This window comes from Poecile atricapillus, chromosome 3 (assembly GCF_030490865.1).
Source record: "Poecile atricapillus isolate bPoeAtr1 chromosome 3, bPoeAtr1.hap1, whole genome shotgun sequence".
NCBI lineage: Eukaryota > Metazoa > Chordata > Aves > Passeriformes > Paridae > Poecile > Poecile atricapillus.
Window position 1 is genome coordinate 45,494,381 of NC_081251.1, and position 24,222 is coordinate 45,518,602.

Here is a 24,222-nt window from a genome sequence, read left to right on the forward strand (position 1 = left end):
GTTTGTTGCATGGTCATATATTAGTTATGCATATGGTTGTGAGCAACGATTGTCCCCATATACTTTCCTATCTTTTAAGCAGATGGGAATTTTTTTTGACAGCCCAGAAAACAGGTAGAAAATACAGTTATTTCCATCCAGATTTCTACCTGGTAGCACAGTGCAACAGCCTTTTCTGATGTGAGTTGCCAATCCTGGTGGCTTCTGTTGCAAAACTTGCATGAGAAAGGGTAATAGGATCCAGCCCTAATTTGATTTGGCAGGGCATCCAACAGAAGGAGAAACCAAAAAGCTCAGGTACTGTTGCTGAAGAGGTTAGTGGGGGAGGTTATGTGAAAGAAGTGGGTTTTAAGGCAATGTTTTAACAGAGGGTGGAGATGGGGTACACAAAAATAAATTAGCCCATAATTATGCTTAAGAAAATCTTCCTGCAGAAGAAAAGCAAAGAAAAACAGAAGCAGGATTTTAAGTGGCATAGTGCTTAATGTAAAGGAAAACAAACTGCTTGGATTTTTTATAACCACCAATTTTCAATGCAGAAGGATTATTACATTCTTTTATTATTTGTGTAAAACCGACACTGAGCAAAAAGATATAATAACAAGAAAATTACAAATGTGCACATACATATCCACACATGCAGGAGTTCTCATTCTGAAAGGTGCCTCAGTCTCACAATTTTACCATTTAGGATTTTTCACGGTTTTAGGCCAAATACTTTCATACTACAGATACCAGCAGCAGAAATAAGCCCTTTTATCAGAACACTATAGGCTGAAAACTGTTAGCTGCTGGCACTTTGGCTGAGTGTTTTTATATCTGAAACTGTGCATGGCACACTGCATATGCCACCTCAGGTGTTTCTCCTCTCTGAGATTTGCTTTTCATTAGCAAGAGTCATGATGCCATGTATTCTTATACCCAGCATTTTTAGGTGGGGGACAGCATGGTTCCTATGGCTTTTTAAAGCCTGGCATGGACTTTGCATGGAGAAATCCCTATGCAAATGTTCTTACAAGTGGTTGTCCATGTAAGTAATAGGGAGTGAGGGTGAGAGCTACCTGCAGAGATGCAGTACAAGCTGGAGTATCAATCAGGGTTATTTTAAAAAAAACATCAGTTCTCCAGCCATTTTACAGGGAGAAACCTGAGGAAGTAAGGAGTGGTGCCTAGTTATTAGAAGTTAAACTGTTGCCAGACTCAAAATATGGTTAAAATGTCATCAGCTGAACAATAAAAAGCTTTTTCCCTCATTAGACTGAAGAACTATTATGGTGCAACTCAATCCACCATATTTTGATGGCATGATAGTCCCTCAGAAATGGACATGTTTATAGCTGAGGCACTGACCCAAACTTCTCTTGAGCATGTCAGCAAAGTCTGTTCAGCTGTTTTGTGTAAATTGTTTAAAACATAACAGTTGCTGTTTTGAAGCATGGTCCATATGATTTCTCTTTTCATTAAGTGATAATCACAACCATGTCTGCTGTCTGCGTGCAAGAACTCCAGGCATGAAATTTCCGTTTCACAATCTGACAAAAAACACAATGCTCAACAGTGGGGAAAGAAAGGCATTTTATACTGAGAAGAATTGTTTCTAAAAAAGCTGGGCTGTGCTTCTTTGTATGTATCTCCAGTTTATTTATGTCAAGCATCCATTTTTCCTAAGGATGCAAATATTGAGGTGCTGGTGAATGATTTGTTGATTGACTTATTCTTTGCCCATTCAAATCTGGAGTTTCTTCAGTGTTTTGTAAACAAAGGGCACTTGTTCTAAATGGTTTGATTGTGCTATGGTCTTGCTGACTATGTGTTTTTAAGAGATGTTGATAGGACAAATATGATTTTATCCTTTTCATAGATACACCTGTCAATTGCCAAAATTCAAGAAAAAAGAACTCTGGACTCTTTAAGCTTAGAGGAATAGCACAAGGAGTTTTTCAAAGGACTATGGGATAGCTCCAAAAATCTTTTGACTTCCACATAGGAAAAAAATGTTGGTTTACCAAACCTGGAAGCATTCACACTAACAAATACTATTTCCTTTTCCTTTCTTTGATCCATATTTCAAGCATAAGATCAGCAGGATGAGTGGAGTGTGATTTTAATCTCAGTTACTTTGGTTTAAATCTGGTGCCGCTTCTCTGGGGGTACTGTGGGCTGGTTTTCTCAGGCTCTTTCTGATTTTGAGGTGATGATCACCGGTTTGAGCCAAGGTGGTGTTTGGGCAGTTGGATGTGCTGACAAGTGCAAGCAGGTAGGATGCAAGAGCAGGCTGTGTGCAGGCCTCCCTGAGAGCCCTGTGTTTCATAGCATCCTGTACAGCACGGAGTATCCGGCTGTGTACAGCAGCTTTATAGCAGCTCTGTATCCAGCAGCTTACGGGGACAGGGATATCGTTGCATACTGTGTCACATCACGTTCTGAAGACTGTGAGGATACTATAGCGGGGGGACAGCTGGCCAGCTACTGCCGTATGGGCATAATTCTGGTTCCTCTAATCAAGAGAGAAAGTACAGCTTAGTCATGCACAGAGTGCCTGTGGGAGAGGAGCAACAGCACATGCAGTTTTCTCAGGAATTATTATAACAAATATATAGCACACGTGCCCCTGAAGAATGAAAAAGACATTTGCAGAGGCTGCGATGATTGTGACTACCCCTCCAGCCAGATTTTTGCTATGCCTTTGCAGTTTTTATTTCAAGGAACTGATGGCAAGATTACTGATAGTAATAGTTTGTCCTGAGTCAAAAGTAAGCGAGAAACATCCAGCTCCTTTCTGGCAGGAATGTCACGCTCCTTTTCTTAGGATGAAGCTTTTAGGGGTGTAGAGATGGGGACAAGGAATGCACAGCTAGTGCAAGCTTGGGGCTTTTTTTGGGGCAGGACGCTGCCATGCTGCTCTCACACTCCAGCCCTCCCATATCCAGCACCAGAGAAATTCACGGAGATGTCCAGGAGGGTCCAATGATTTTGTCCATGTTGCTGTTATCAGGGGATGTTGGTTTAATGATTGAGATTTGGGTTGTAAAAGAAGTGGGATGCCAGTCTTGACATTCTATTTTGTTCCTTTCCTGCAGAATTCGATCCGGCACAACTTGTCACTCCACAGCCGATTTGTCAGGGTGCAGAATGAAGGCACCGGGAAAAGCTCTTGGTGGATGATCAATCCAGATGGTGGAAAAGGCGGCAAGGCGCCCCGGAGACGCGCCGTGTCAATGGACAACAGCAACAAGTACACCAAGAGCAGAGGGCGAGCTGCGAAGAAAAAGGCAGCCCTGCAGACAGCCCAGGAGACAAGTGAGGATAGCCCTTCCCAGCTCTCCAAGTGGCCAGGGAGTCCCACCTCCCGCAGCAGCGACGAGCTGGATGCGTGGACAGATTTTCGCTCCCGTACAAATTCAAACGCCAGTACGATCAGTGGCCGCTTGTCACCAATTTTGGCAAGCACCGAGCTCGATGATGTTCAAGATGATGATGCTCCACTTTCTCCCATGTTGTACAGTAGTCCATCAAGCTTGTCCCCATCGGTAAACAAACCATGTACTGTGGAGTTGCCTAGGTTGACTGATATGGCTGGGACAATGAACTTGAATGATGGTCTGACTGATAACCTCATGGATGATCTCTTGGACAATATAACACTCCCTCCCTCTCAGCAGTCACCCACAGGAGGGATGATGCAGAGAAGCTCGAGTTTTCCTTATGGTTCCAAAGGTTCAGGGCTGGGCTCCCCATCAAGTAGTTTCAACAACGCTGTGTTTGGGCCGTCATCCCTGAATTCCCTCCGCCAGTCACCCATGCAGACAATTCAGGAGAACAAGCAGGCCACCTTCTCTTCCATTTCTCATTACAACAACCAGACGCTGCAGGATCTCCTCACCTCTGATGCGCTTAGTCACAGCGACGTCATGATGACACAGTCTGACCCGCTCATGTCACAAGCCAGTACAGCTGTGTCAGCCCAGAATTCCCGCAGGAATATAATGCTCCGCAGCGACCCCATGATGTCGTTTGCCGCGCAGTCCAGCCAGGGCGGTCTGGTCAATCAGAACCTGTCCCATCACCAGCACCAGTCCCACAACTCCTCTCTTAGTGGCAGCCGTGCCTTGTCCAATTCCATCAGTAACATAGGCTTGAGTGACTCCAGCAGCTTGGGATCCACCAAACATCAGCAGTCACCTGTCAATCAGTCTATGCAAACACTTTCTGACCCGCTGTCAGGCTCCTCTTTGTACTCCTCTAGCGTGAGCCTCCCGGTCATGGGACATGAGAAATTCCCGAGTGACTTGGACCTGGATATTTTCAATGGGAGCCTGGAGTGTGACATGGAGTCCATTATCCGCAGTGAACTCATGGATGCCGATGGGCTGGATTTTAACTTTGATTCCCTCATCTCAGCTCAGAACGTTGTCAGTCTGAATGTGGGGAACTTCACTGGTGCTAAACAGGCTTCATCACAGAGTTGGGTACCAGGCTGAAGGATCTTTGAGAACAGGGAAAACGGGCAAACAGGTCAGTGCCCCATAGATGTGGTAAAATAATTGGTTCCTTAGTTTTATTGGAGTTTGCACCAAACCATTAATAGTTAGTGCGCACTAATAATAGTAATTTGGCTTGTGATGGCTTGCTGTGTGTTGGTATGCAACAGGCACAACCAAGAAACGTGGAGGTGTGGAGGGAAATGAGGCTAAGCTATAAAAGCTGCTGGACTGCAACATTGTCAGCATGCATCTGGTGCTCAGCTCCCTTCTTAATTTAGGCATGAGAAATGTTAATGACAAATCAGGCAAACCAAGGTGGAATATTTGTGGCTTTTAGGAATCGCAGAGCTCTAACTCGTCTTCTTTGAAGTCACAACAGATGGATTATTTCTTGCAGCCAATGCCACGTGTAGCCAAGCTGTTTTACACAGGGATGGGGCAAGGGGCTCTGCAGTCAGTGGAGCAGTGTTGCTAAGGGGGAGGAGGAAAAGTGTCTTTGCAAGATCAGAGGACCCACTGGGGATCAGGCGTGTGGGACAGATCTGGACAGGATCAGAGTAGTGCTGCTGCTTTGCAACACTAGCAAAGTTGTTTGGGCTTGCTTTTTTGTAAAATTGTATTTCTTGGCCAAGAAAAGGTATCAAACAGAGGAATTATATATTCGTGGGATCCTTGTCTCAGGAATGTAGTGGCCTATTTAATGTTTTAAGTATGCGATAACTGTTGTCTTCCTCCCCCCACCCCTGAATGGGGTAGGTATCTTTTTCTTTTGGACTCCTCCAAGAGAGTATCTGTAGATTTGGGTTCTAACATAGGTGTTTTTAAATGTTAACTTCTTCAGATTTATTTTTTTCAAGATTGATATGGTTTTTTCCACTGCTTATTTTCCACAGTTGGGGACTTGTAATCATTGTTTCTGTGATCCTTTTGTGATTCTGCAGGATCCTGCCCATACCTCTGCCTCCTCACACATATTCCCTGACTCATAGGGCAGGTGCCACATAAACTACCCTTTCTCCTTTGTTTAGTTATTAGTATAAGGGAGTAAATTTCAAAATGTAGTAGGATAAAAGGTTAACTATAAATTATTGAAAGTGTTCTATTAACTTCAGAATAGTATGTAGAGCATCTCAGTGGTGAAGTTAAATGATGCATTCATTCAGTTTACAGCTTACTTCCAGCTTTCTTATTTTCCAGGTGAAGGACGCAAAGAAGGAGTCAGTGTCCTTTGACTTTACAGTGCATAATTTGCCCCTTTCATCTTTAATTGCATTTTCATTCACTGTTTCACAGTTAGATGTTCAAGGGGAAGCTGTGTGGTAGGTGAGCAGCAGTGGTGAACCTCGAGAATGTTTCCCTGTTTCCTGTGTGTACGGAGCACCCCAGGAGACGTGCTGTGATCTGCTGTCTGTGAGGGAGAACGGGACTGTCCAGGCATCCTCCTTTCAGTCAATCTGCAAAGCTGCCATGTTCCAATGGAGTGGTTGGTGTGCACAGTCCTTTCACTGTCAGTGGAAGGATTTCCTCTGGTTCTTGCATATCTTCTCACTTTCAGCAAGAGCACTGCAGTGCACAGCCAGGAGACGGGCTGCAGAGAAGGGCTGCATCCCACAGACCCTGAATAAGGCAACAACTTAGCTAGGCCAGGGCCACACATGAGTTTTGGGCTTTCTTCAGTTCCAGTACTGGAGAATTTAGGGAAAAGAAAGGGTGGGAAAAAAGAGAATTGATTCAAGGATGAGAAAGCAAAAATTCACAGAAGGTCATGCTTGCTGACCAGTTCTTTCTTCCTTCAGGTGCGTGAGTTGCTTGGATTTAAAAACCATCTTTGCATGATATAAAAAGGAAAAGGCTGCAGGAACTTTATTGCTGTGCAACATCCAGCAGTACAATCTGTGAAATGGGGCCTGAAGAATAGGTGTTATTGACAGTTTTGCTTGACACAGGCAAATAGGGCAGCCTCCTGCTTCCGTAACTTCACGTGCTGCATGTAGGTGGCAGCTGCTGCGGGGAGAATTGCGTGGGCAGCGTGGAGGAGACACAGCACCCCACCTCCTCACTGATGCTCCTTGCTGCCTCTTCACCCCAGCCTCTGGCATCCACGGAAAGCATAGCTGCTGTGATCTTTTTCAGGCTACTCCCTCCGAATAAAGGAACTGACACATCTGTGTGAGCATAGTTTCATTGTAGAGGACAGATTTATTAACAAGACAGCTCTCCTCGGTGGATTACTGTCCAGTCATCTGTGGAAACCACTCTCCCTCTCCCTGACAAGTGGACCGGCTGCTGCGGGGTGCCTCCGGTATCAGGTGCAAGCGCAGATGATTTCTGCTGAGCTGGTTCATCATGCACCCTTCCTCATCTGTTAAGCAGCGCTGTTTGAGAGTTTGCCTCCCTGTGAGCATCTCGTGTTTGGATAGGGGCTTCTCACATGACATCAGATGCAATTGTTCTGAATTGCTTTTCTTGGTTACTTCTTCACTGCAGCAATAGGGATCCCTGAATTAAAATCTTCTTTCAGCAGGGTTCATGACCCCAGCAATGAATCTTTACAAGCCCAAAGACTGGGGGATGCTTTCGGCAGAACAGCCTGGCAATTGCTTATGCTAAATCTGTTTCACAAGGGTAGCCAGGTGTGTTTTGTAGGCAAGCAAAAGCAGTTACAATGGATTATTGGCATACCTAGGAAGGAATAGTAAGGATTGTGTTTTGTATTAAAAATTAGAGAAACATTGGAGTCAGTTTTCAGGAAGAAAAGAAAGAAGACAAATACGCAGGTATTTAATTTATACATACTTAGGTATAGAGGGAGGTTTACTTTGGAAGAAAATCAACTACAATGTCTTCATAGGGAAATTAAAAAACCCTGCAGGAGATGCCACTGTTGCAGGTTTAGTGGCTGTGCACATTTGCTGCACACAAGCCTGTGTATGGTCTCTGCAAAGAACCCTGCCCAGTCCCACCCCACCAATCTGTGCCCATGAGGCTGCCCAGGCCCGGCCTTTCAGAGGGCCCTCATTGAGGCATATAAATGAATTTGGGTTTGGTTTGGGTATTTTTCTCTTACAAGAAGGAATGGAGAAAATCTGTATTTTTTTTCTTGCTTTATTCACTCAGCCATAACTTTTTCCTCTTACACTGCTTGGGGCCTCTGTTCCTCTGTCTCTACCTGCTTTCCAAAAGCACTGGATAATCCCCTCTGCCCACTCAGATAATCATCACCTTGGTTTTTCGGTGGTTTAGCAATTAATAAAGACATTGCTATTCCCTCATCTGTCTCTAGAATACCTTTTATTTTGAAATTAATAGGTCCTTCTCTTAGTGTGGGATTCCCACAACTCTGCACTTTGCTCCAGGGTCTGTCTCACCTGGCAAGTCCAAAGGCTTTTGCCAAAGAGTAATCCCAAAACAGAGCATCAGCCAAGACTATTCAGGACATGTGCTGCTGCCTGGAAGGTCAGGAGCTGGTGAGCAGTTACTGCATGGGCAAGCATTTTCTCCAGCATCAAAACCCATCCAAGAAGTTGCTTTTACCTGGATTGTTTTAGTGATCCAGTTTACAGTGGCATCATGCAGGCAGCAATGCTGGCAGGGTTGGGCATGGGGTGGGGAAAGGCTCAGCATGAGCAGGGCAGGAACTTCCTGAGTCAGTGTCATAGTCTGAAAAACTCATCTAAGCTGCATCTTCTGAAAGACATCTCAGTGTGTCATTTATGAGGGTGTCTCTGGGCTCTAACAGAGCGGTGCTGGGCTCACATTGACTTATTTGAAAATTACATGTAAAACGCTTGACAGATCAGTTAAAATCACTCTTTTTTCCACTAGTATCACCTAGGTCCCACATCTTCTTATTGCAGAATACACAAGCTGCAAATAGCAACGTCATGTAATGTCACGCTTGATAATTAACATCTCTGGTGAAAAAAAATCTTAGGAAACCTAACAAAATGTTTGTTAGTCTTTCATTAGTCCATAACAGCTTGGACTACTTGCCAGTTTGTTAATTTGTGTTCAGCCTGTTTCTGTGTACAGTTCATACTTAAGACAGATAGGTCTGAGGGTGACTTCATGTTTACAACACCATCTTAAAAGTGAAAATAGGTGGTCAAGGATCTCCATTTGGATGGAGTTTTGAATCAGAGAGTTCTGTACAGTTTGCCACAAAGAAGATGATTTTTGATTTCTGACAGAAAACTTCTACCCATGAATGCTGAATTATTTGACCTCTTACCTGACCTCTTACCTGATGACATGTGATTGCCTCAGGACCATAGCTGCACTTCCTTCTCTTTTATTTTCAAAAATGAGGTCTTAGAGATAGGGCTGCCAGGTTTTTTACAGAGCTAAGGTGGGGCTGTCTGCCTTTTAAAAATTGAAAGGAAATTCAAGAGCAGCACATTCTTCTGCTCCATTTCTAGGAGGCTAGTGGTTAAGGTGGTGGCACTTGTAACATTTAAATGTTGTTTCTGCCAGCCTAAGTTTTGAAAGGTGGTTTTGTGACTAGCTGAACTCCACACATGCCAAGTTTAGTCTTTGAACAAAAATATCTATGTAGAAAATGTATTTTGTGGGGAACAGGGATCCCTTCAACTCCAAGGAGGGCCTGCCCTGAGCAGGCTCTTTGGTGGCTGGGGAACACATCAGTGGCACAGGAGCAAACTATACTCATGGCTGCTGGGGAGGAGGAGAGAGGAAATCTGGGAAAACCCCATTGGGACTGCCCCCCCATGAGGTCCCACTAAAGCTCATCAAACCCCTTAGCATACAGAGGCCAGTCCTGGGCTTGCAGGGATGCTGTGACTTTTGCTGTGTGAAGACAGCAGGAGCTGACACACAAACACAATGAATTGCTCACTCCTTCTGGGAGTAGGGCTTTTTTGTTCTGGTATGTTTTTAATATGGGTTTATTGTTTCGGGTTATATTAACCCAAGGAAAAGATCTGTTAAAACCAGGATTGCCTCCACAGGCTTGTGCTGTGAGTGTAAAGCAGCTGAAGCCAGGACAGTGGTCTTATTCTGTGGTTTGGGTGTTCTTCTGTTGGTGTTTTTTATAGATGTATTTTTTAGAACCTCATGCTTTGTCATGTGATTCAGCAGCAATAATTAGGCAGAAACTTGCTGTCCCTGCAGATGCTAAGATTACAGGATGACATACTCTCACCAGATGACAGCACAAACTGATATTTTTAGAACAGCCCACATCAACTGGTCTCCCCAGTGCTTTCCTCCTTGGATCAGCAGTGCACAGGTTTTGTTACGGAATGAGTCTTTGCAAATCGTCTGTCTCATGTGAATGAGCCATAATGATTGTTTAGAGCTGCAGATCAGTGTTGGTCCCTCGATATGTGGTTTGCCTGATAAGTGGGCTGGGTTACAGGTGGCTTTTCTTTGTTCATTCATTCCTTCCTTTGAGCCAGACTTTTAAATAGCCCCCATGAAAGCATATTTTCTTGAAGAAGTGCGTAATAAGAACTCCTTTTTAGAAACATAGCGTCATGCAGCTGAGGAAAGGTCAGGATCTTCTTTTCATAGCAATTGGGCACTCAGCCCAGGTGATGAACTGACAGCTGGAGAGGTTTAAGTCTTGTGTTGATGACAGCCAAAAAGCACAGGTACAGTGTGGGAATGCATGTTTGAATAGTACTGTGTGCCGATAGCCAGCCTTTCTGTCCTGGCATGAAGAAGGGGGATGAAGGAAGGAGCCACCCTGGGCTCCTGGTGCCAGTGGTGAAGGATCTCCAGCAGGATGTTCCCATCAGCAGCGTCTCCGATCAAGTCCTGAGTGGTGTGTGGGGACGCTGACCCTGTTAAATCAGGTACCTGTGGATGAGTGGTGGGAATGCCCCGCTCTGGTCCAGTCTGCCAGAGCTGTTTAATCAGCTTTTCCACTCAGATTGCTGCACAGGGTGGCAGTTATTGGAGTCTGGCAGAGGGAGCATCTGCTGAGCAGGAATTTGATGGGGGTGCAGCTCGGCAAGTGGAAGCTGCTGTGCAGCCATGACTGCCATTACTCCAGGAAAAAACTTTTCCCAGATGATACTGTGGAGGATGCCTTGTGCTTAGGCACTTCTACAGCTGAGCTGAATATCTTGCCCATTGTTTTTGCTTTATACTGCCCATATCTCTTGGCTTTTATCTATATACAAATGCAGATAAAATCTGGGTTTGAGGTAGGACCTTTCCTCTCTTGCCTTTTCTGCCACTTGTAAGTTATGATAGAAGATGTCCTGCCTTTTATCAACATGGTATTGGCCTCTCATTTTCAACCTACTGCAGAGAGAAACAAGAAGATTCCATAGTGGAGAAGATGCTTTTAAAATAGGCTTGGTACTTGGCAAAGAAAAAGAAGCTGTCTATGAGCACATTCAGAATTACAGGTACATAGCATGCTTCCATAGCACTATAAACCCATAATTCAGGATGTCTCTAGGTGCCTTTCACTCTAAAATGTGACTCTTTTTCTTCAGATTCAGAAATGCAAGCAAAATCCTTCTCTGGTCTTGCACAGGTGCAGTAGTTACACATCTTTTTGTGATCCACAGTAGACGTCTCCTTCCCAGTATTCCCAAGTGCCTAAAGAAAGCACATTAATTCCAGCTGATGGGCTTTACCCCTTAAAAAAGATGTATTTTGTAAGTATTTTTGGCTTTCTTCCTCTTTCTCAGCAGCATCCTGCCTAACAAGGGCTGTGTTGAGTACCCAGGCTGATGTCTCTCAGTCACTGGCAGTGTAACCCATAACCGGCAGGATTTCCATCCCACTCCTTGGGCTCCTGAACAAAATACAGGGGATAAAATTGACCAAAAGGTTTTCAACGAAGAAACCTGTTGACCTTAGGGAGAGAAGCTATCCTTTACCTAAGCTCTCCTGTGTTGGCCAGGGCAGAGGATTAAACCCAGCCAGATGTGATGGTTCTCAACAGCAATTGTGTATCAAGAGTGTGCTTGGGCTCAGAGTTTCCTTTTCAACTGTAAAATGGGTAGAAGGGACTTCACCCACCTTTGTGGGTTAAATTAAACTCCCAGAGAAGCAGTGGCTTCTCCTGTGCTGGAAATACTCAATACATGACAGGATCGTGAATAATCTAACCTAAGGCCCTGCCTTGAACAGGAAGTTGGACCAGATGATGCTGATCCCTTCCAGCCTGGACTTTTATATGATTCTGTAGACCAGTGGGATGTGAAAATAACCTGCTTATAAATAGTTGTGGCAGCTCACTTCAGTTCTGGCCTTCTTTCCCAGGGAGCTGATACAGGATGAGAGGATGATCTGCTGTCTTAAGTTACATTTACTTCCAAAACACTTGGTGGTCTCCTATGGTTTGTAGTATTCCTTGGAAAAGAAGAGCAGCAACAGAAGGAAAAGGGACACTTTTGTGCTTTTAGTGCTTATGCAGCTGCAAGCACTGCAACGTTTTAGCTCCCATAAGTCCTGGTTCTGTGCTGGCATTCTTCCTCTTTCCTCTTATTCTCTGTCACCCAGTTATGAGCTGGGAAAGACCTATTTTTATGAGCAGAATTTAAAGAGAAGAAGCAAAGTTGCAGCATGCCTGCAAGTTCAGGAAATAAAGCCACATGAAGCTGCCAACTCTTTGTTTTCTTGTCCTTGGGCTTTGTCCCCAGCCTCAATGTTGTCCCTCAGCACAGGGCCATCCTAGTGCAGCATGTGCTAAGCCTGTAGGGTGTCACTGTGGCATATCTGCTGTGGCATTGGGATTTCCAATTTTTATTGTGCTTGAAATATAAATCTCATGCTGTAATTTTGTCATTACAGAAAGACTGGCCACAGTCTTTTATCTTCCTTACTTGTTTTTAAACAAATTCTGTGTATTTTCCAGTCTTTAGCTGTGAAACCTCAGGCAGAATATTAACTTGTAACCACACATAATCAAGTCTTGCTTTTTGAGCCTACCCCCACTTTGGAGTAGAAGCTCTGTTGCTAGAGGCGATGACAAATCGAAGGGCAGAGGCACCAGAATGAATGCACATCTGTCACTAAAGGACACACTCTTCCTTGAAAATGTTTGTATCCCAAGTGTCTTGACTAAAAGCAGTTACTGGGATTTCCTGTCCCTGGAGAGTTGTTGCAAAGTGGTACCCAGGGAGAATGCTTGTTTTACAGACCTCTAAAGGGTGATACTTTCCAAGATGAGATCCACTCAACAAGCCTTCCAGACAAATCAGGAGATCCATGTTAGGCTGTCATACAGAAGAGCTGTGTGTTGTTAGTGCAGATTCTCATCCCATAATCATGTCAAGGAGCACATAGCTTTTCTTCCAACAGGAAACTTTATGTGCTGGTTGCTGGGTTGGCTCACTGATAAACCAGAGCATCGCCATGTCACCCTTAATGTTCTGAAGAAATTTCCGGTGCTCCATAATTGGCACCATTGGGAATCAAAGGGAGAAAGCAATAGGTGGAAAATGATTCTTCAGAGCTGCTCTGATGGTGCACAAGCTGGCATGGGGCTTGAGAGTCCAGTTAAGTGGTGGAATGATGTGAGACAGAGGTGATGAAACGTTGTTGCTGGAGGGAAATCAGAACCATTCAGCTTGGCCACAGAGTAAAATGAGAGTAACATTTGTAACTGGTCAGTAGTAAGGTAGAGGATGGGAGGGCAGAGGATAGGACAGGAGAAAGGGACATCTCATCTCCTGCATGACTGTTTGCAAAGCTTTTAGCAGGGCCTGTTGCAATAGGATAAGGGTAGTGGTTTTAAACCAGAATAGGGTGGATTTAGATAAAATAAAAGGAAAATGTCTTTTACAATAAGGGTGGTAAAACAGCACAACAGGTTGCCCAGTGAGGTGGTGAATGACCCATCCCTGAAACTGCTCAACAGCAGGTTGGATGGGGTTCTGAGCAACCTGATCTAGTTGAAGATGTTCTTGCTCACTTCAGGGATCCCCTGAATTATACCATCATTGGACTATACCTGCCAGCCCAAGCAATTCTATGATTCTGTGATAAATGGAGATGTAAGTGGAGCACTTATTTCCCTGCATTGATCCAGTTTTCATCACTGTGGGGCAGCAGGCTGCTAACTCAGGGTAAATAGGCTTTTTGTGGTGAGACAGAAAGCAAGACTGTGTGAGTCTGTTGCAGATTTTAACAGGGTGACTTGAAGGCAGGCAGGTTAAGACTTTGAGCTAGCTCTTTTAATTTTTAATCCATTTGCAAAGTCCGTGTAAACAGAGCTGTGACAATGGAACATAGTTTGGTTCTGCTGTGTGATGCACATCTCAGCTGTGCATCTGTCTCCAAAATGTTGTCACTGTCTGAAGTACGGGTCCCACAAGAAAAAATATTGGGCAGTACCACTTCCACAAAAGATGCTGAACTTAACCCATCCTCCAGTTTTTTTCTCATCACTTGGTTTCATAGCATAATATTAAACATTAAGCAATATTCTGGCGCTTTATTGGGAGTTTCTGTAGTGTTTTACTTTTAATCAACAGCTTTATTCAAAGTCAGCAAGACTTCTCACACGTGCCACAGTTAAGCCTGTGCTCAGCATAACTGGCAGCTGCCTGAGAGGGAGCTGACTTGCTGGGTTGTGGCATTTGGGACCCGAGCCTTGCCTTCAGAGGATGTTGTGCTTTGGGAAGTCACTCATTTCCAGCCCCCTCTGGTGCTCAGGCTTTAAGAAGTAGAGAAATGGGCTTGCACTTGTTCGAGCAGCTTATGAGCCACTAGCCAGGTTTTACTGGGGGCTACCAGGCCTGTCTGGGTGTCTTCTGCTGACCTTGTTACGGCCATCGGGATACACCAAATGGAGTCATTGCCAGGCAGTCACATTAACGAACGGCCAGCGTTAATTTGCCCTTTGAAAATGAAGAAATCAATATGTTGATCCAGTCGGAAATCCCTTTATTCACAAAACAGTCTACCCCAAACCCCTCCACATAATTAAGGCTAAAGCCAAATTTTGTTTGGGTGAAATGCACAATCTGTCTGCTCCCTAAGCTGTGCTGAATGAAGTTCTCCCTTAATGGCGCAGGGAGCAGCTGTCACGCTGTTGCTCTAATAACCATGAGACAAAATGATTAAATTTCCATCAATCATTTAGCATTATCAGAATAGGTCATTTTAATAAATTTTTATCATAGGATCAGTGCCTGGCACCTTAGACAGGACACAGTCTTTGAGTGATCCTCCTTGCAGGAGATGCCCGTCCTGGTTAAACCAGCAATTCCACTAAATCCACCATTTTTCATGATGGTGTCTGCTGTAGGGACTTTTGAAAGTAAAGACATTCCTGTAATCAACTCAATGGATTTTTGGTTTCCAATGTCCCCTTATTCTTGCACTGTATAAAAAATCATCAATCTTTTGTCTTGGGGAAAATCCTCAAAAGGTAGTAAGTGGTGTGAGGGGACTAAACCCTGTTTTCAGAAGCCATTTCAGAGCCAGAAGTTACATGTCCAGCATGTTACATTTCTGAAAATGTGAGAGGATTTCTTGGGCATGTTTAAATGTACATATTTTCCAAAACCCTTGTGGTGCCTACCTATATCTTGAAGCCACTGAGTACCTTTAAAACTCTGTCCCCTTGGCCCCCTTGGTTGAAATGTTCATCTATTTTCAGTGTTTTACCTACTTACCATGTCCCTTCATAGTCATCTCCATGCTGTATCCAAGGTTTCTTCCCCGCTCTTCTCTCTCGACATAGAAACTTCTTTGCTACCGAATAAAAAAAGCCAGTATATATAAATAAATATATATATAAATATGTATAAATAAAAACCTAATTTTTAAAGCCAGCTGGACCCTATCTGTTGCTGGTGTGTTGTGTTAGCAGAAAAATGGAAAACTCCAAAGGCCACACTGAAATTTGTGGCTCCTTACTGTTTGTCTTGAGCAGCCTCTTCATCTGTCCTTCAAGGGTGGTGGTGGATGTCAAACACTTACAGAAGATTTATTCAGCTTTTTGGTAATGCTGAGAAAAGGTGATAGTGAAAAATGGTGAAAAGCTGGAAGGTCCTTCATTGCTTCTACCTGGAAATATGCTTAATAAATAGACAATGCACTGGGTTTCTGTAAATCAGACTTGACCATCATTTTTCATCAGAGAGAGGGTTTTTTCTGTCCTATTTGGGAGCAGCTAAGCCAGAAAAGAAACACATGAACCTTGGCAAGGAAAAAGTATTTTCAGGCAGGGTCATCTTTTTCCTTGCTATATGTTTGAAGTTCCTGGGTGTAAACATATCTAAATTGCTTCTCAGTGTAAGCTGTTGGTTTATTTGGAAGTTTGCTTGGTTGCCTTTTTTGTTGTGGTGTTTTTTTTTTTCCTGCATGCAGTAATCTCACTGTCTTTTCTTCTTTTTCTCCTCTTCAGGCCCTCAAACTGACACGAGATGTAGAGAGAGAACCCTTTGCCAAATCTGCTGTCAGCAAGTGGACAGTGATACTGTTTACAGCTTACGACCTTTGTGAACCCTGCATTATTTTCCTAATGAAGCAGACTGTTAATAGGCCCCTTACTGGAGTGAAGAACCTACTTTTTTTTTTCTTTCTTTTTTTTTTTTTTCCCTCTTTTTGTTGGAAATTGAACTCATTCTAGAAGTATGCAAAATCTTCCTTTTCTGGGATGGCCAAGCACATGCTGTGGAGACAATGTTCAGCACCATCCTGTTGAGAACACACTGTGTAGACTTTACACTAGTTACTTGTCAATGAGTATGTGGTGTTTCAATATATTAATGGTTTATGGGATGTATTAAGTTGTTTTTTCTTTTTGGAGGTTTTCCCTGTCTGCCCACCCTCCTCCCTACAGCCTCCAGTTTGATTTCCATAGATTTTTTAACCATTGTTGCTTTCTCTCCCTGGGGAATCTGAGGCACTGTGCACATGCATGGAAATGACCGTAACCCAACACTGCTCAGGTGTCAGGGTTTTCTGAAGATTCAGATTTGTTAATCCTGTCAACCAGATGGATTCCAGAGAGGGGATGTGCGTTGCCTGTTTGTTTGTTGGGTTGGTTGGTTTGTTTCTTTCTTATGCTTTCCTTAATTTTAATGGTACACCCCTGTTTGCCATGAGGGTCGACCTAGAGTTGGTTGCAAAGCAAAGGAAGTTGGTGAGTTTGCCTCCTGGCTCATGAGGACGGACTGACAGCGGGTGCCGTGGCCCCCACATGCACTGAGGCAGGAGCCCCTTTCCTGCCTGCTGGAGCAGGCTCCCCTCCTGCCTCACGTTAGCAAAGCTGCCCTCACTGCTGCAGTGAGCTGGTGAGGAGTTACGGGCTGAGCTGCCACACAAGGTGGATGTAGTCACCTGTAGAGATGTGTTTGAAAACACAGAAATTAAAGGAATGGGCAGCTGGGCATCAATAGGTGACTTGCGGTGACAATGCCAGGAGCTGAGGCATAGATCACTGCAGGGTGTGTTATGGCATTAGTGATCCTGTTTATTTTTGTTGTTGTTGTTGTTTTGGACATATCCTTGATTATTTTTTCCTTCTCATTATGTATAATCCATTGTGGCAGAAGAAGCAGGAGTGGGAATGGCAAAGTGACAGTATCATACAAATGGCTTTTCATATGAGCGTAGATTGTAGCAGGATAAATGACACTGAAAGACAAGGCAGTTTTATATATTTTGCTTCTAAGATTTTCTTTTGTAAAATGAATAATAATTAATAATAATAATGAATAAAAGGTATGGTGCTGTATAGATCCTCTCTATAATCTGGAAAGTTTGATTACTTTTTATTAGTATCCTGGGGTGGGGAGGGATACAAAAAAAGAGGGGAAAACACCAGTGGTACATAGGAACTTGGTATGAAGAGGTTCTGAATAGGACAGTGTATACATAATTCTCCAAAGCGATATATGAAGTTTTTTTTTCCTTTGCATAAAAGCATTATGCATATAAATATATAAATATATTTTATTATGTACAGAAATGGATCATTATGCATGGATGTTAGGAAAACAAAACTAGCATTTTAACCCAGTCTCAGTGCATGAGTTCCCACCGACCCGTGTCCCATGCAATGTGGAGTGACTTCCTCTCGCCACTGCCACCGCACATGCACAGTCATGCACCAACACTCACACACATTCGTGGGCCCTTCCTCACTCCTTACTTTCCAGGTCCGTGAGGTGATTTTGGTGAAACAACGGCTCCTAGTGTGATGGAAGTTTTGGTTTTGTACCGTAGCTCCCATGCTGTTCTCTCATAAAGATGCACCTCTTGGTTTCTCCCCTGCCAGTTTTGACTGTGTAGGCTCTGTGCAGTTGTGGTTAGCATAGCCCTGTAGCATATCAACTCTTCCAAGCAGCCAAGGGTTTATCATTTGCCTTTTAAAAAACTTCTCTTTTTCTTTTTACACTGAGGGGTTCTATTTGTTAGTGTGTGACCCAGTTTATTGCATTCATTGGAGCTGGCTGGTGCCCATTGCCGATGTCTATCAGCAGCCGGCTTCCCAGGATGTTTGTGTGGCATAGCTGTGCACCCTGCTTACCCGAGTCCAGTTGCAGGCACCTTTTACTGAAATTGGACAAGAGTTCATCACTGACCTCAACTGAGCGTGTGCCATTAGCTCTTAGCTTCCTGGTACACCCCAAAATGTGAGTGTATGCTGAAGCACTTCCTTCTGGTGTTCTTTTGCTGAGGTTTCTCTGCATCTGCTGCCCTGTGGCTGGCCTTGTTCCCCAGCCCCACATTTTGGCTGTCGGCAGAGCTCACTCGGCACATCCCCGTGCTGAGATGCAGCTTTTGATCCCTACAACAGATGAGCCTCCTGTGAGACCCCTGGTGCTGCCCAAAGACACACTATCACTGACAGATCAGTAAAGCCTGACTCCATGGTATGGCCAAAGTGACCAAACCCCATAACTTAAGTTTTTTTCTTAGTTCAGATTCAGTTCTTGTCAAACGCAAGGGAAGGCCTGTTGAAAATTTAACTGAAAAGACTGCAAATTCTGCTCTGTTCCAGCAACTTAGACTGCTTGGGTTCAGGGGCACTGCTTTCCATTGGAAAAAAATGAGAGATGAAACTATGGCCTTCTCTATTCAGAAAATGGAGAAAAAACACTTGGTTCAGAGACAGCCCATCAGTGTCAGAGAAGTTTTTTTAAAAAGAGATAATAAAAGCATTAGTGGCTGAAAGGCTTAACCTGTCTCCCAGCAATGTCAAGGGGAGCATTTCCATTGACATAGCTGGGACAGCTTGGGCCCCTGCTTTGAAGAACATCCCAGCACCCACTGAAGAGGGATGGACTTGGCCAGCCTCTTCAGTTTGGTTTGGTTTGTGTTGCTCAGTTTTGGGGCCAAAATTTCCAAGCAGAAGTGCCTGGTGTCAGGCACCAAACACCGGGGACTCCAGCGTGGTCACAGGGGGCAAGCTGCTCTGCCCTCATGGCTTCTTGAAGGAAGGGGAGGTGACAGGTCCCCCCCAGGCCTGGGGATGGTCATCACCCTCTACACCTGCTGAGGTGCCCAGCAAAGGCCCTTCACTCCAGAGGTGCTAAATAAATCTCCCTGAATTCAAAGGGCCAGGTATTTAGGTGTCAAAATTAAGCCTTGAATAGCTAGTTTGGGGAACCTGCTTTTTGAAAATTTGGCCTTTGAGTCTTTGAACATGTTTATGCCTAGAAGTTTTCCTTGTGAAATCATGTAAAACAGATGAAGGTCAAGGTCACAATTACATGGTTATCTTTTGAACACTTGGTCTAAACAAAAGGTCTAAAAAGGTGTTATTTACGCAGTTTCTAGTCACAGGTTGGGGCTTGATTTAATGATCTTGTGAAAAAAAAAAAGCTCTTAAGAATAATCAGATTGTTAAACACTGCTTAATTTCAGAAATTTTTGTGCCACTGCTTAAAAGAGTTACCTTTTAGGTCATGTATTTCTCCAAAATTATATCATTGCTTGGCAATTGGTGTCCTGTAAGTGTTTCAAGTACACGATATACCTTTGGAATTGCCAACAGATGTGAAGGGGGACCAGATACATTTCGTAACTATGGGTTGGAAAAAATGGATTGTACATTTGGCTTCACATGTTTAACTTTTTTTAAAAAAAGTTGCATGATTGGAAAAAATATGTATACAGTATCTGTAAAACTGTTTTATCTGTTTCTGTTTCAAGCCATGTAAATTGGAAGAATATTAAATCCACAGCCTTATCGCGCATGGCCGTCTTTACATACCGAAGAGCTGAACAGTTTTTACTTTTCATTTGGGCTATCTTGTACTTTCATTTGAAAGCAGACACTCTCACGTTGCAGTCTTACTGAGGATTTTATATTAAAAAAAAAAAAAAAAAACAAGAAAAAAAAAACAACTAAAAAAGATGCTGCCCTGGAGGAATATATTACCTTACTACTCAGAGGTTGGAAGGAAGTTTGTTTTGGAGCAAAACCTGCCCCTTTCCAAATGAAGTAGAGACGCAGTGCTTACTCCACTTGGTGTTAGTAGATATTGCCTTGTGTATTCCATTTTAAATTGTAATCTAGTTTGTAAAAGAGATGGTGACGCATGTAAATAAAGCATAATGGATCTCTACGTTGCACATTTGCCTTTGCTCTGTTTTATTGTGTCATAGACAGACATGTAAACATAGGACCTGGACAAGGGGTGATTTTCAAGCAGCAAGTGAAAATGACTGGTGGGGGACTTGGGGCTGGGGAGGGGTCCCCAGCCTGCATCCACTAATATATGTCAGTACATACTGACGTGGGCTTCGGCCCTTCCATGCTTCAGCCAAGGCAGTGTAGTTTTGGTGGTCAAATAACCCCCAGGGGGATCATTTACTGCTGCTAAAAAATCACAAAGTTCACTTGAATCTGAGGACAGAGGGGATTGTCCCCAGGGGTGGCAGCTGTACTCTGCAGCTGTAGACCAGCTCGCCTGACCAGTCCAACTGCAGACCTGTCAGGAGAAGGGTTACACCCCACACCATGGGCTTGGCTGGGTTTCACACTGTCTCTGAAAAATGCCTGGAGTATTTGAAACCACCCGTTTGGGATTTGGGATAATAAAACCAGCAGCCTGACTCAGCAGAAGGCTATACCGAGGGCTCTGGCTGAGGCACTGGAGAGTGTGCTTGGAAACAAGGGACATGTTGACAAAAAAACTCTTCTCCCACCCTGTTGGGAAGCCAGAGATGTGTATGGTCTTTTGGAGTCATCTTTCAAGAAGAAATTACATTTTCAAGAAAAAGGAGCCTTTCCTCACAGGGTGGGAGGGGGTTCTCATTACTCCAGGGGGACAGACTGCGATGTCCTTGCAGAGCCCACAGGAATGCTATGCCAAAGTACTGCAGCAATAAAGAGCAGCTTGGGGATATCCCTTGTTAAACATAGCAAGAGCTGTTCAGGTTTTGTTCTAACTAGGGATAGCCTGAAACAGGACAAGATCCAGACAGAGAATAAATAGCCTTTGACCCGGAGAAGGTGTGCATTAAAGCTCCCAGAGTGAGAATGTACTTGTCCTGCAGCAACTACATCTTCCTCTCACAAACAAGAGCTGTTCCGCTTGCTTTTTTCAGAAGGCTTCTCCAATAAGGCTCTGCCAGGGAAGAACCTGTGCCCTCTGCCTTGGCATTGCCCCACTGATTTTTGGGACAAGCTATTGTGATTGTTAGGCCCAGTGAGGTGCCAGGTCAAAGGGACTCAGCTTTAACCTGAGTTTAGGCAGGGGCGGCAGCAGCAATGAAGATGAGCTGATCAAATCCTGAGCAAGTTTTGTGCTGAACCTACTTGGGTCTGTTGTGCAATGCCTTAGCTGTGACCTTCAGTTCAACCAGCCTTGGAATAGATCATTCTTATCTTTCACAGTACTTTCAAAATAAGTCCAAACATTTTAAAACTTCTCCAGTTTGTCCCAGAAGGCAAAAGACTTTCAAGTTGCTGCTGAGGCTGGTGAGGCAATAGAGAGCTATTTTAGGAGCTCCCTGCCACATATGCTGAGTCGTGAGTTCAGCCAGACCAGGGAAAACAGTATTTTACAGCTCTTGTTTGGTTACTGCTTCCAAGGAAGTTAGGGGTGCTTTCAAGAGGGCTGAGATAAGTAAATCTGGGAGGCTACCTCTTTTACTTGGTTGGAGCCATCATGACTGGAATCTCCCCGTTCAAAAGGAAGTCTTCCTGGATGAAGTGGAGCCCAAGCTAGATGGAGTAGATACTGTTCTTGCTGGTACACAGATTCATCCCACTGCCAGCAGCTTCTGCAGTGTCTCCTGGCATCTCTGTTTACCCAACCCAGCCCACAGAGCTTTTTTCCCACTGGCTCTGCCTGTGGAATTTTTCAAAATGAAAATATATTTATCATATAAGTACAAAGCATAGAAAAATTCACTAGAACAACAACAACAAAAAAACAATCAAGTAAGCTTTTCTATGATTGTTTTTTTAACTGTAGTTTAAATCTTTGAGAACCTTGGGAATTGTCTGACAAAATTCAGAATCTCCAGCTTGGAATTTTTATTTTGCACCTGGATTTTCTTTGCATACTCAGGACACGAGTAGTTTTGCATATGTCAAAACATTTACTTACTAGAACAAAGCGTCTCCTGCTTTTATTTTTTGATCATTTGATGACAGACCAAGGACCTGGTTTAATCTAGAAAATGAGATAAAATGTCCCAATTCAGTAGGAACAACTGGCCTAAATGAGGTTAACTGTTGTAACATTCTTTTAATGTTACATTATGCCATGGAGTTTAAAGATGTCTATACTATGAGTGACATGTGGAGAAATGGGGGGAAAACTGTAAAAATACATGACATGTCATAAAATTGTTTCCAACTTCCAAGACAAATATAATACTGATCAGGAGTCTTTTCCCTCAATTTTCACTCTTTTTGAGGCAATACCTTAAAACTTTGTTTTTGCTGAAATTAAAAGCACAGAGCAATTCCTAAGTGCTGCCTTTCCCTGGGGATTAGCCTTCCAGCAGTGCTCACTGCAATGGGCATTGTGGCTGCTGCTGGCACCTGTGGACCCTGGCTCCACAGGAATATCAGACTTTGGCACTTCTTCATACTCTGAGGGCCATTGTAAACCCTGAAAGATCCCATGGCTGGTGCAGCAAGTTCCAGTGCAGGAGGATGGGAAGGACATCAGTGGGAGCAAACACAGCAGATGCCAGCACCTTGCTCTGGTAACCTCTCTGAAGATTCATCTGCTGCATGGTCAATGGTTCCTTCTGCTCTTCCTAACCACCTTGGGAAAGGATGGCATTGGTTAGAAAGTGCTAGTTAAGAAATACAGGTGTACTCTACCTCTGACCTCCAAAGCAAAAGATGGTGGAAAGCTGTGCATTGGCAGAGTCACCTCAGAGGTGCTCCCTGGAGAGCAGCAGAGGAAGCTGCTCCTAACACCTTTCCCTCCAGGAGGGAGAGGTACAGCCTTTCCAAGCTTCTGCTGTGAATGACTGGCCTGGTGCTTGTCTTGCATTTGTAGTTTCAATAGAAAATTCATTCTAAAATTTCTAACTTTGTTCAAAAATTCATTGAAAAATTTCACCAGTGCTTTATCTTAAATCTCTATTAGGCTTCTCTTACTTAAGGCTAACCAGGCTTGTACACCATTAACTAATTAATGGATGAACGTCCTGGAGAAAAGTCGCTGCTTAGAAAGCAGTAAAACAACTCATAAAGACATACAATAAAAAAACAACAAAAAAACAACAACCTTTTACTCATTAAATGAAACACATTGTCATTCACACTTCTCTGAAGAGTCATATTTGCAATATCAAATTGTGCTATCAACCTCAGTGTGCATCTGTTAGTCAAAATTTATGGCGAGGCTGTGTCATTTATACAGAAGTTTTTGCTATGCGCTGTCACTCAGCCTAGCAGACTCCCATGGAAAAGCCACAATTCAAGTGAAAATTCTACTCTGCCTGAGCAGTGATAAAATGATAGTGGCTTTCAGAGCTGGATCTAAGACTCTTGCTGAGGAAGGCAGCTACCTTTGGGTGTCTTCTCTGAAGCTTCTGCCTCTGGAGAAGGTAGCAGAGGGGAAGGTCAGGAGGCATGGATGCACAGGGCATGTGCCGTGGAGTTGTGCTTGCTCTGTGGTCTGGGTACAGTGGTTGTCACCAAAGGGTCAGCGCTAGCCAAGTCACACAGACAGGAGCGTGGGAAGTTTCCCAGGAGTAACACAAGTGCAAAGCCTCTCTTCCCTTCTCCTCACCCATACCAAGCACTTCAGGGTGAGCCCATTTCACTCTTTTTTTTCACCAGAGGATGTCAAGGTGAAATGCAGAAAGTGCCCTGAATTGCTGGGTCCTGGGGGACGTGGCTGAGACTCTGCAGCTGCATTTCCAGCCTCTTAAATCTCCTACCTGAACATCTTTGCTTTTCCATAATGTCTTCACCTTCCCTTGCCAAAGCTTTGTTCCCTTGCTAAGAAAGGGCCTATGGGATGACAGCATGATGTTGCTGTTAGCAGGAGACTCAAAGGGATGTGTAAGGAGCAGGGGGTTGGCCAGCTCCTACTTTAGGAATTTTATGGAACACGTATCCAAGGGGGCTTCTCCTTATATGCAGAGAAAATGTCAAGAGATGTGAGGACACAGGAGTGAAAAGCAAAGCAACAAGTGGAAAGGGTTTTATAGAATGCTACTCTTTAAATGATACAATGCCATGGGGGCATTTTAAACACTTTTTCATTCCCTTCAGTCATATCTTCAATCCATATCTAAAGTCACCAGTGATTTCCATTGCTGTCAGCAATGATCTCCCTATCTTTTAATCCTCATGAATCTTTCTTTGGAAATA

The 24,222-nt window shown here is 43.8% G+C and overlaps 1 protein-coding gene and 1 long non-coding RNA gene across 4 annotated transcripts in view; one reads left to right on the forward strand and one right to left on the reverse strand.

Annotated features, from left to right (window-relative positions):
* FOXO3 (forkhead box O3) overlaps positions 1–20,003 on the forward strand; it is an 88,256-nt gene extending 68,253 nt beyond the window's left edge. For all 3 annotated transcript variants that reach the window (XM_058834050.1, XM_058834051.1, XM_058834052.1), the window contains exons 2-3: positions 3,081–4,515; positions 15,823–20,003. In XM_058834050.1, the coding sequence (XP_058690033.1) occupies positions 3,081–4,481 (1,401 nt within the window). In that variant the 3' untranslated portion in view covers positions 4,482–4,515; positions 15,823–20,003. The remainder of the gene's footprint in view (positions 1–3,080; positions 4,516–15,822) is intronic.
* On the reverse strand, positions 17,852–22,720 carry LOC131576922 (uncharacterized). Its single transcript, XR_009277114.1, has 2 exons — positions 21,989–22,720; positions 17,852–21,727 (listed from the first exon to the last, which is right to left on the reverse strand). It is a non-coding gene; the product is annotated as an uncharacterized LOC131576922 (long non-coding RNA).
* Positions 22,721–24,222: the final 1,502 nt, after the last annotated feature.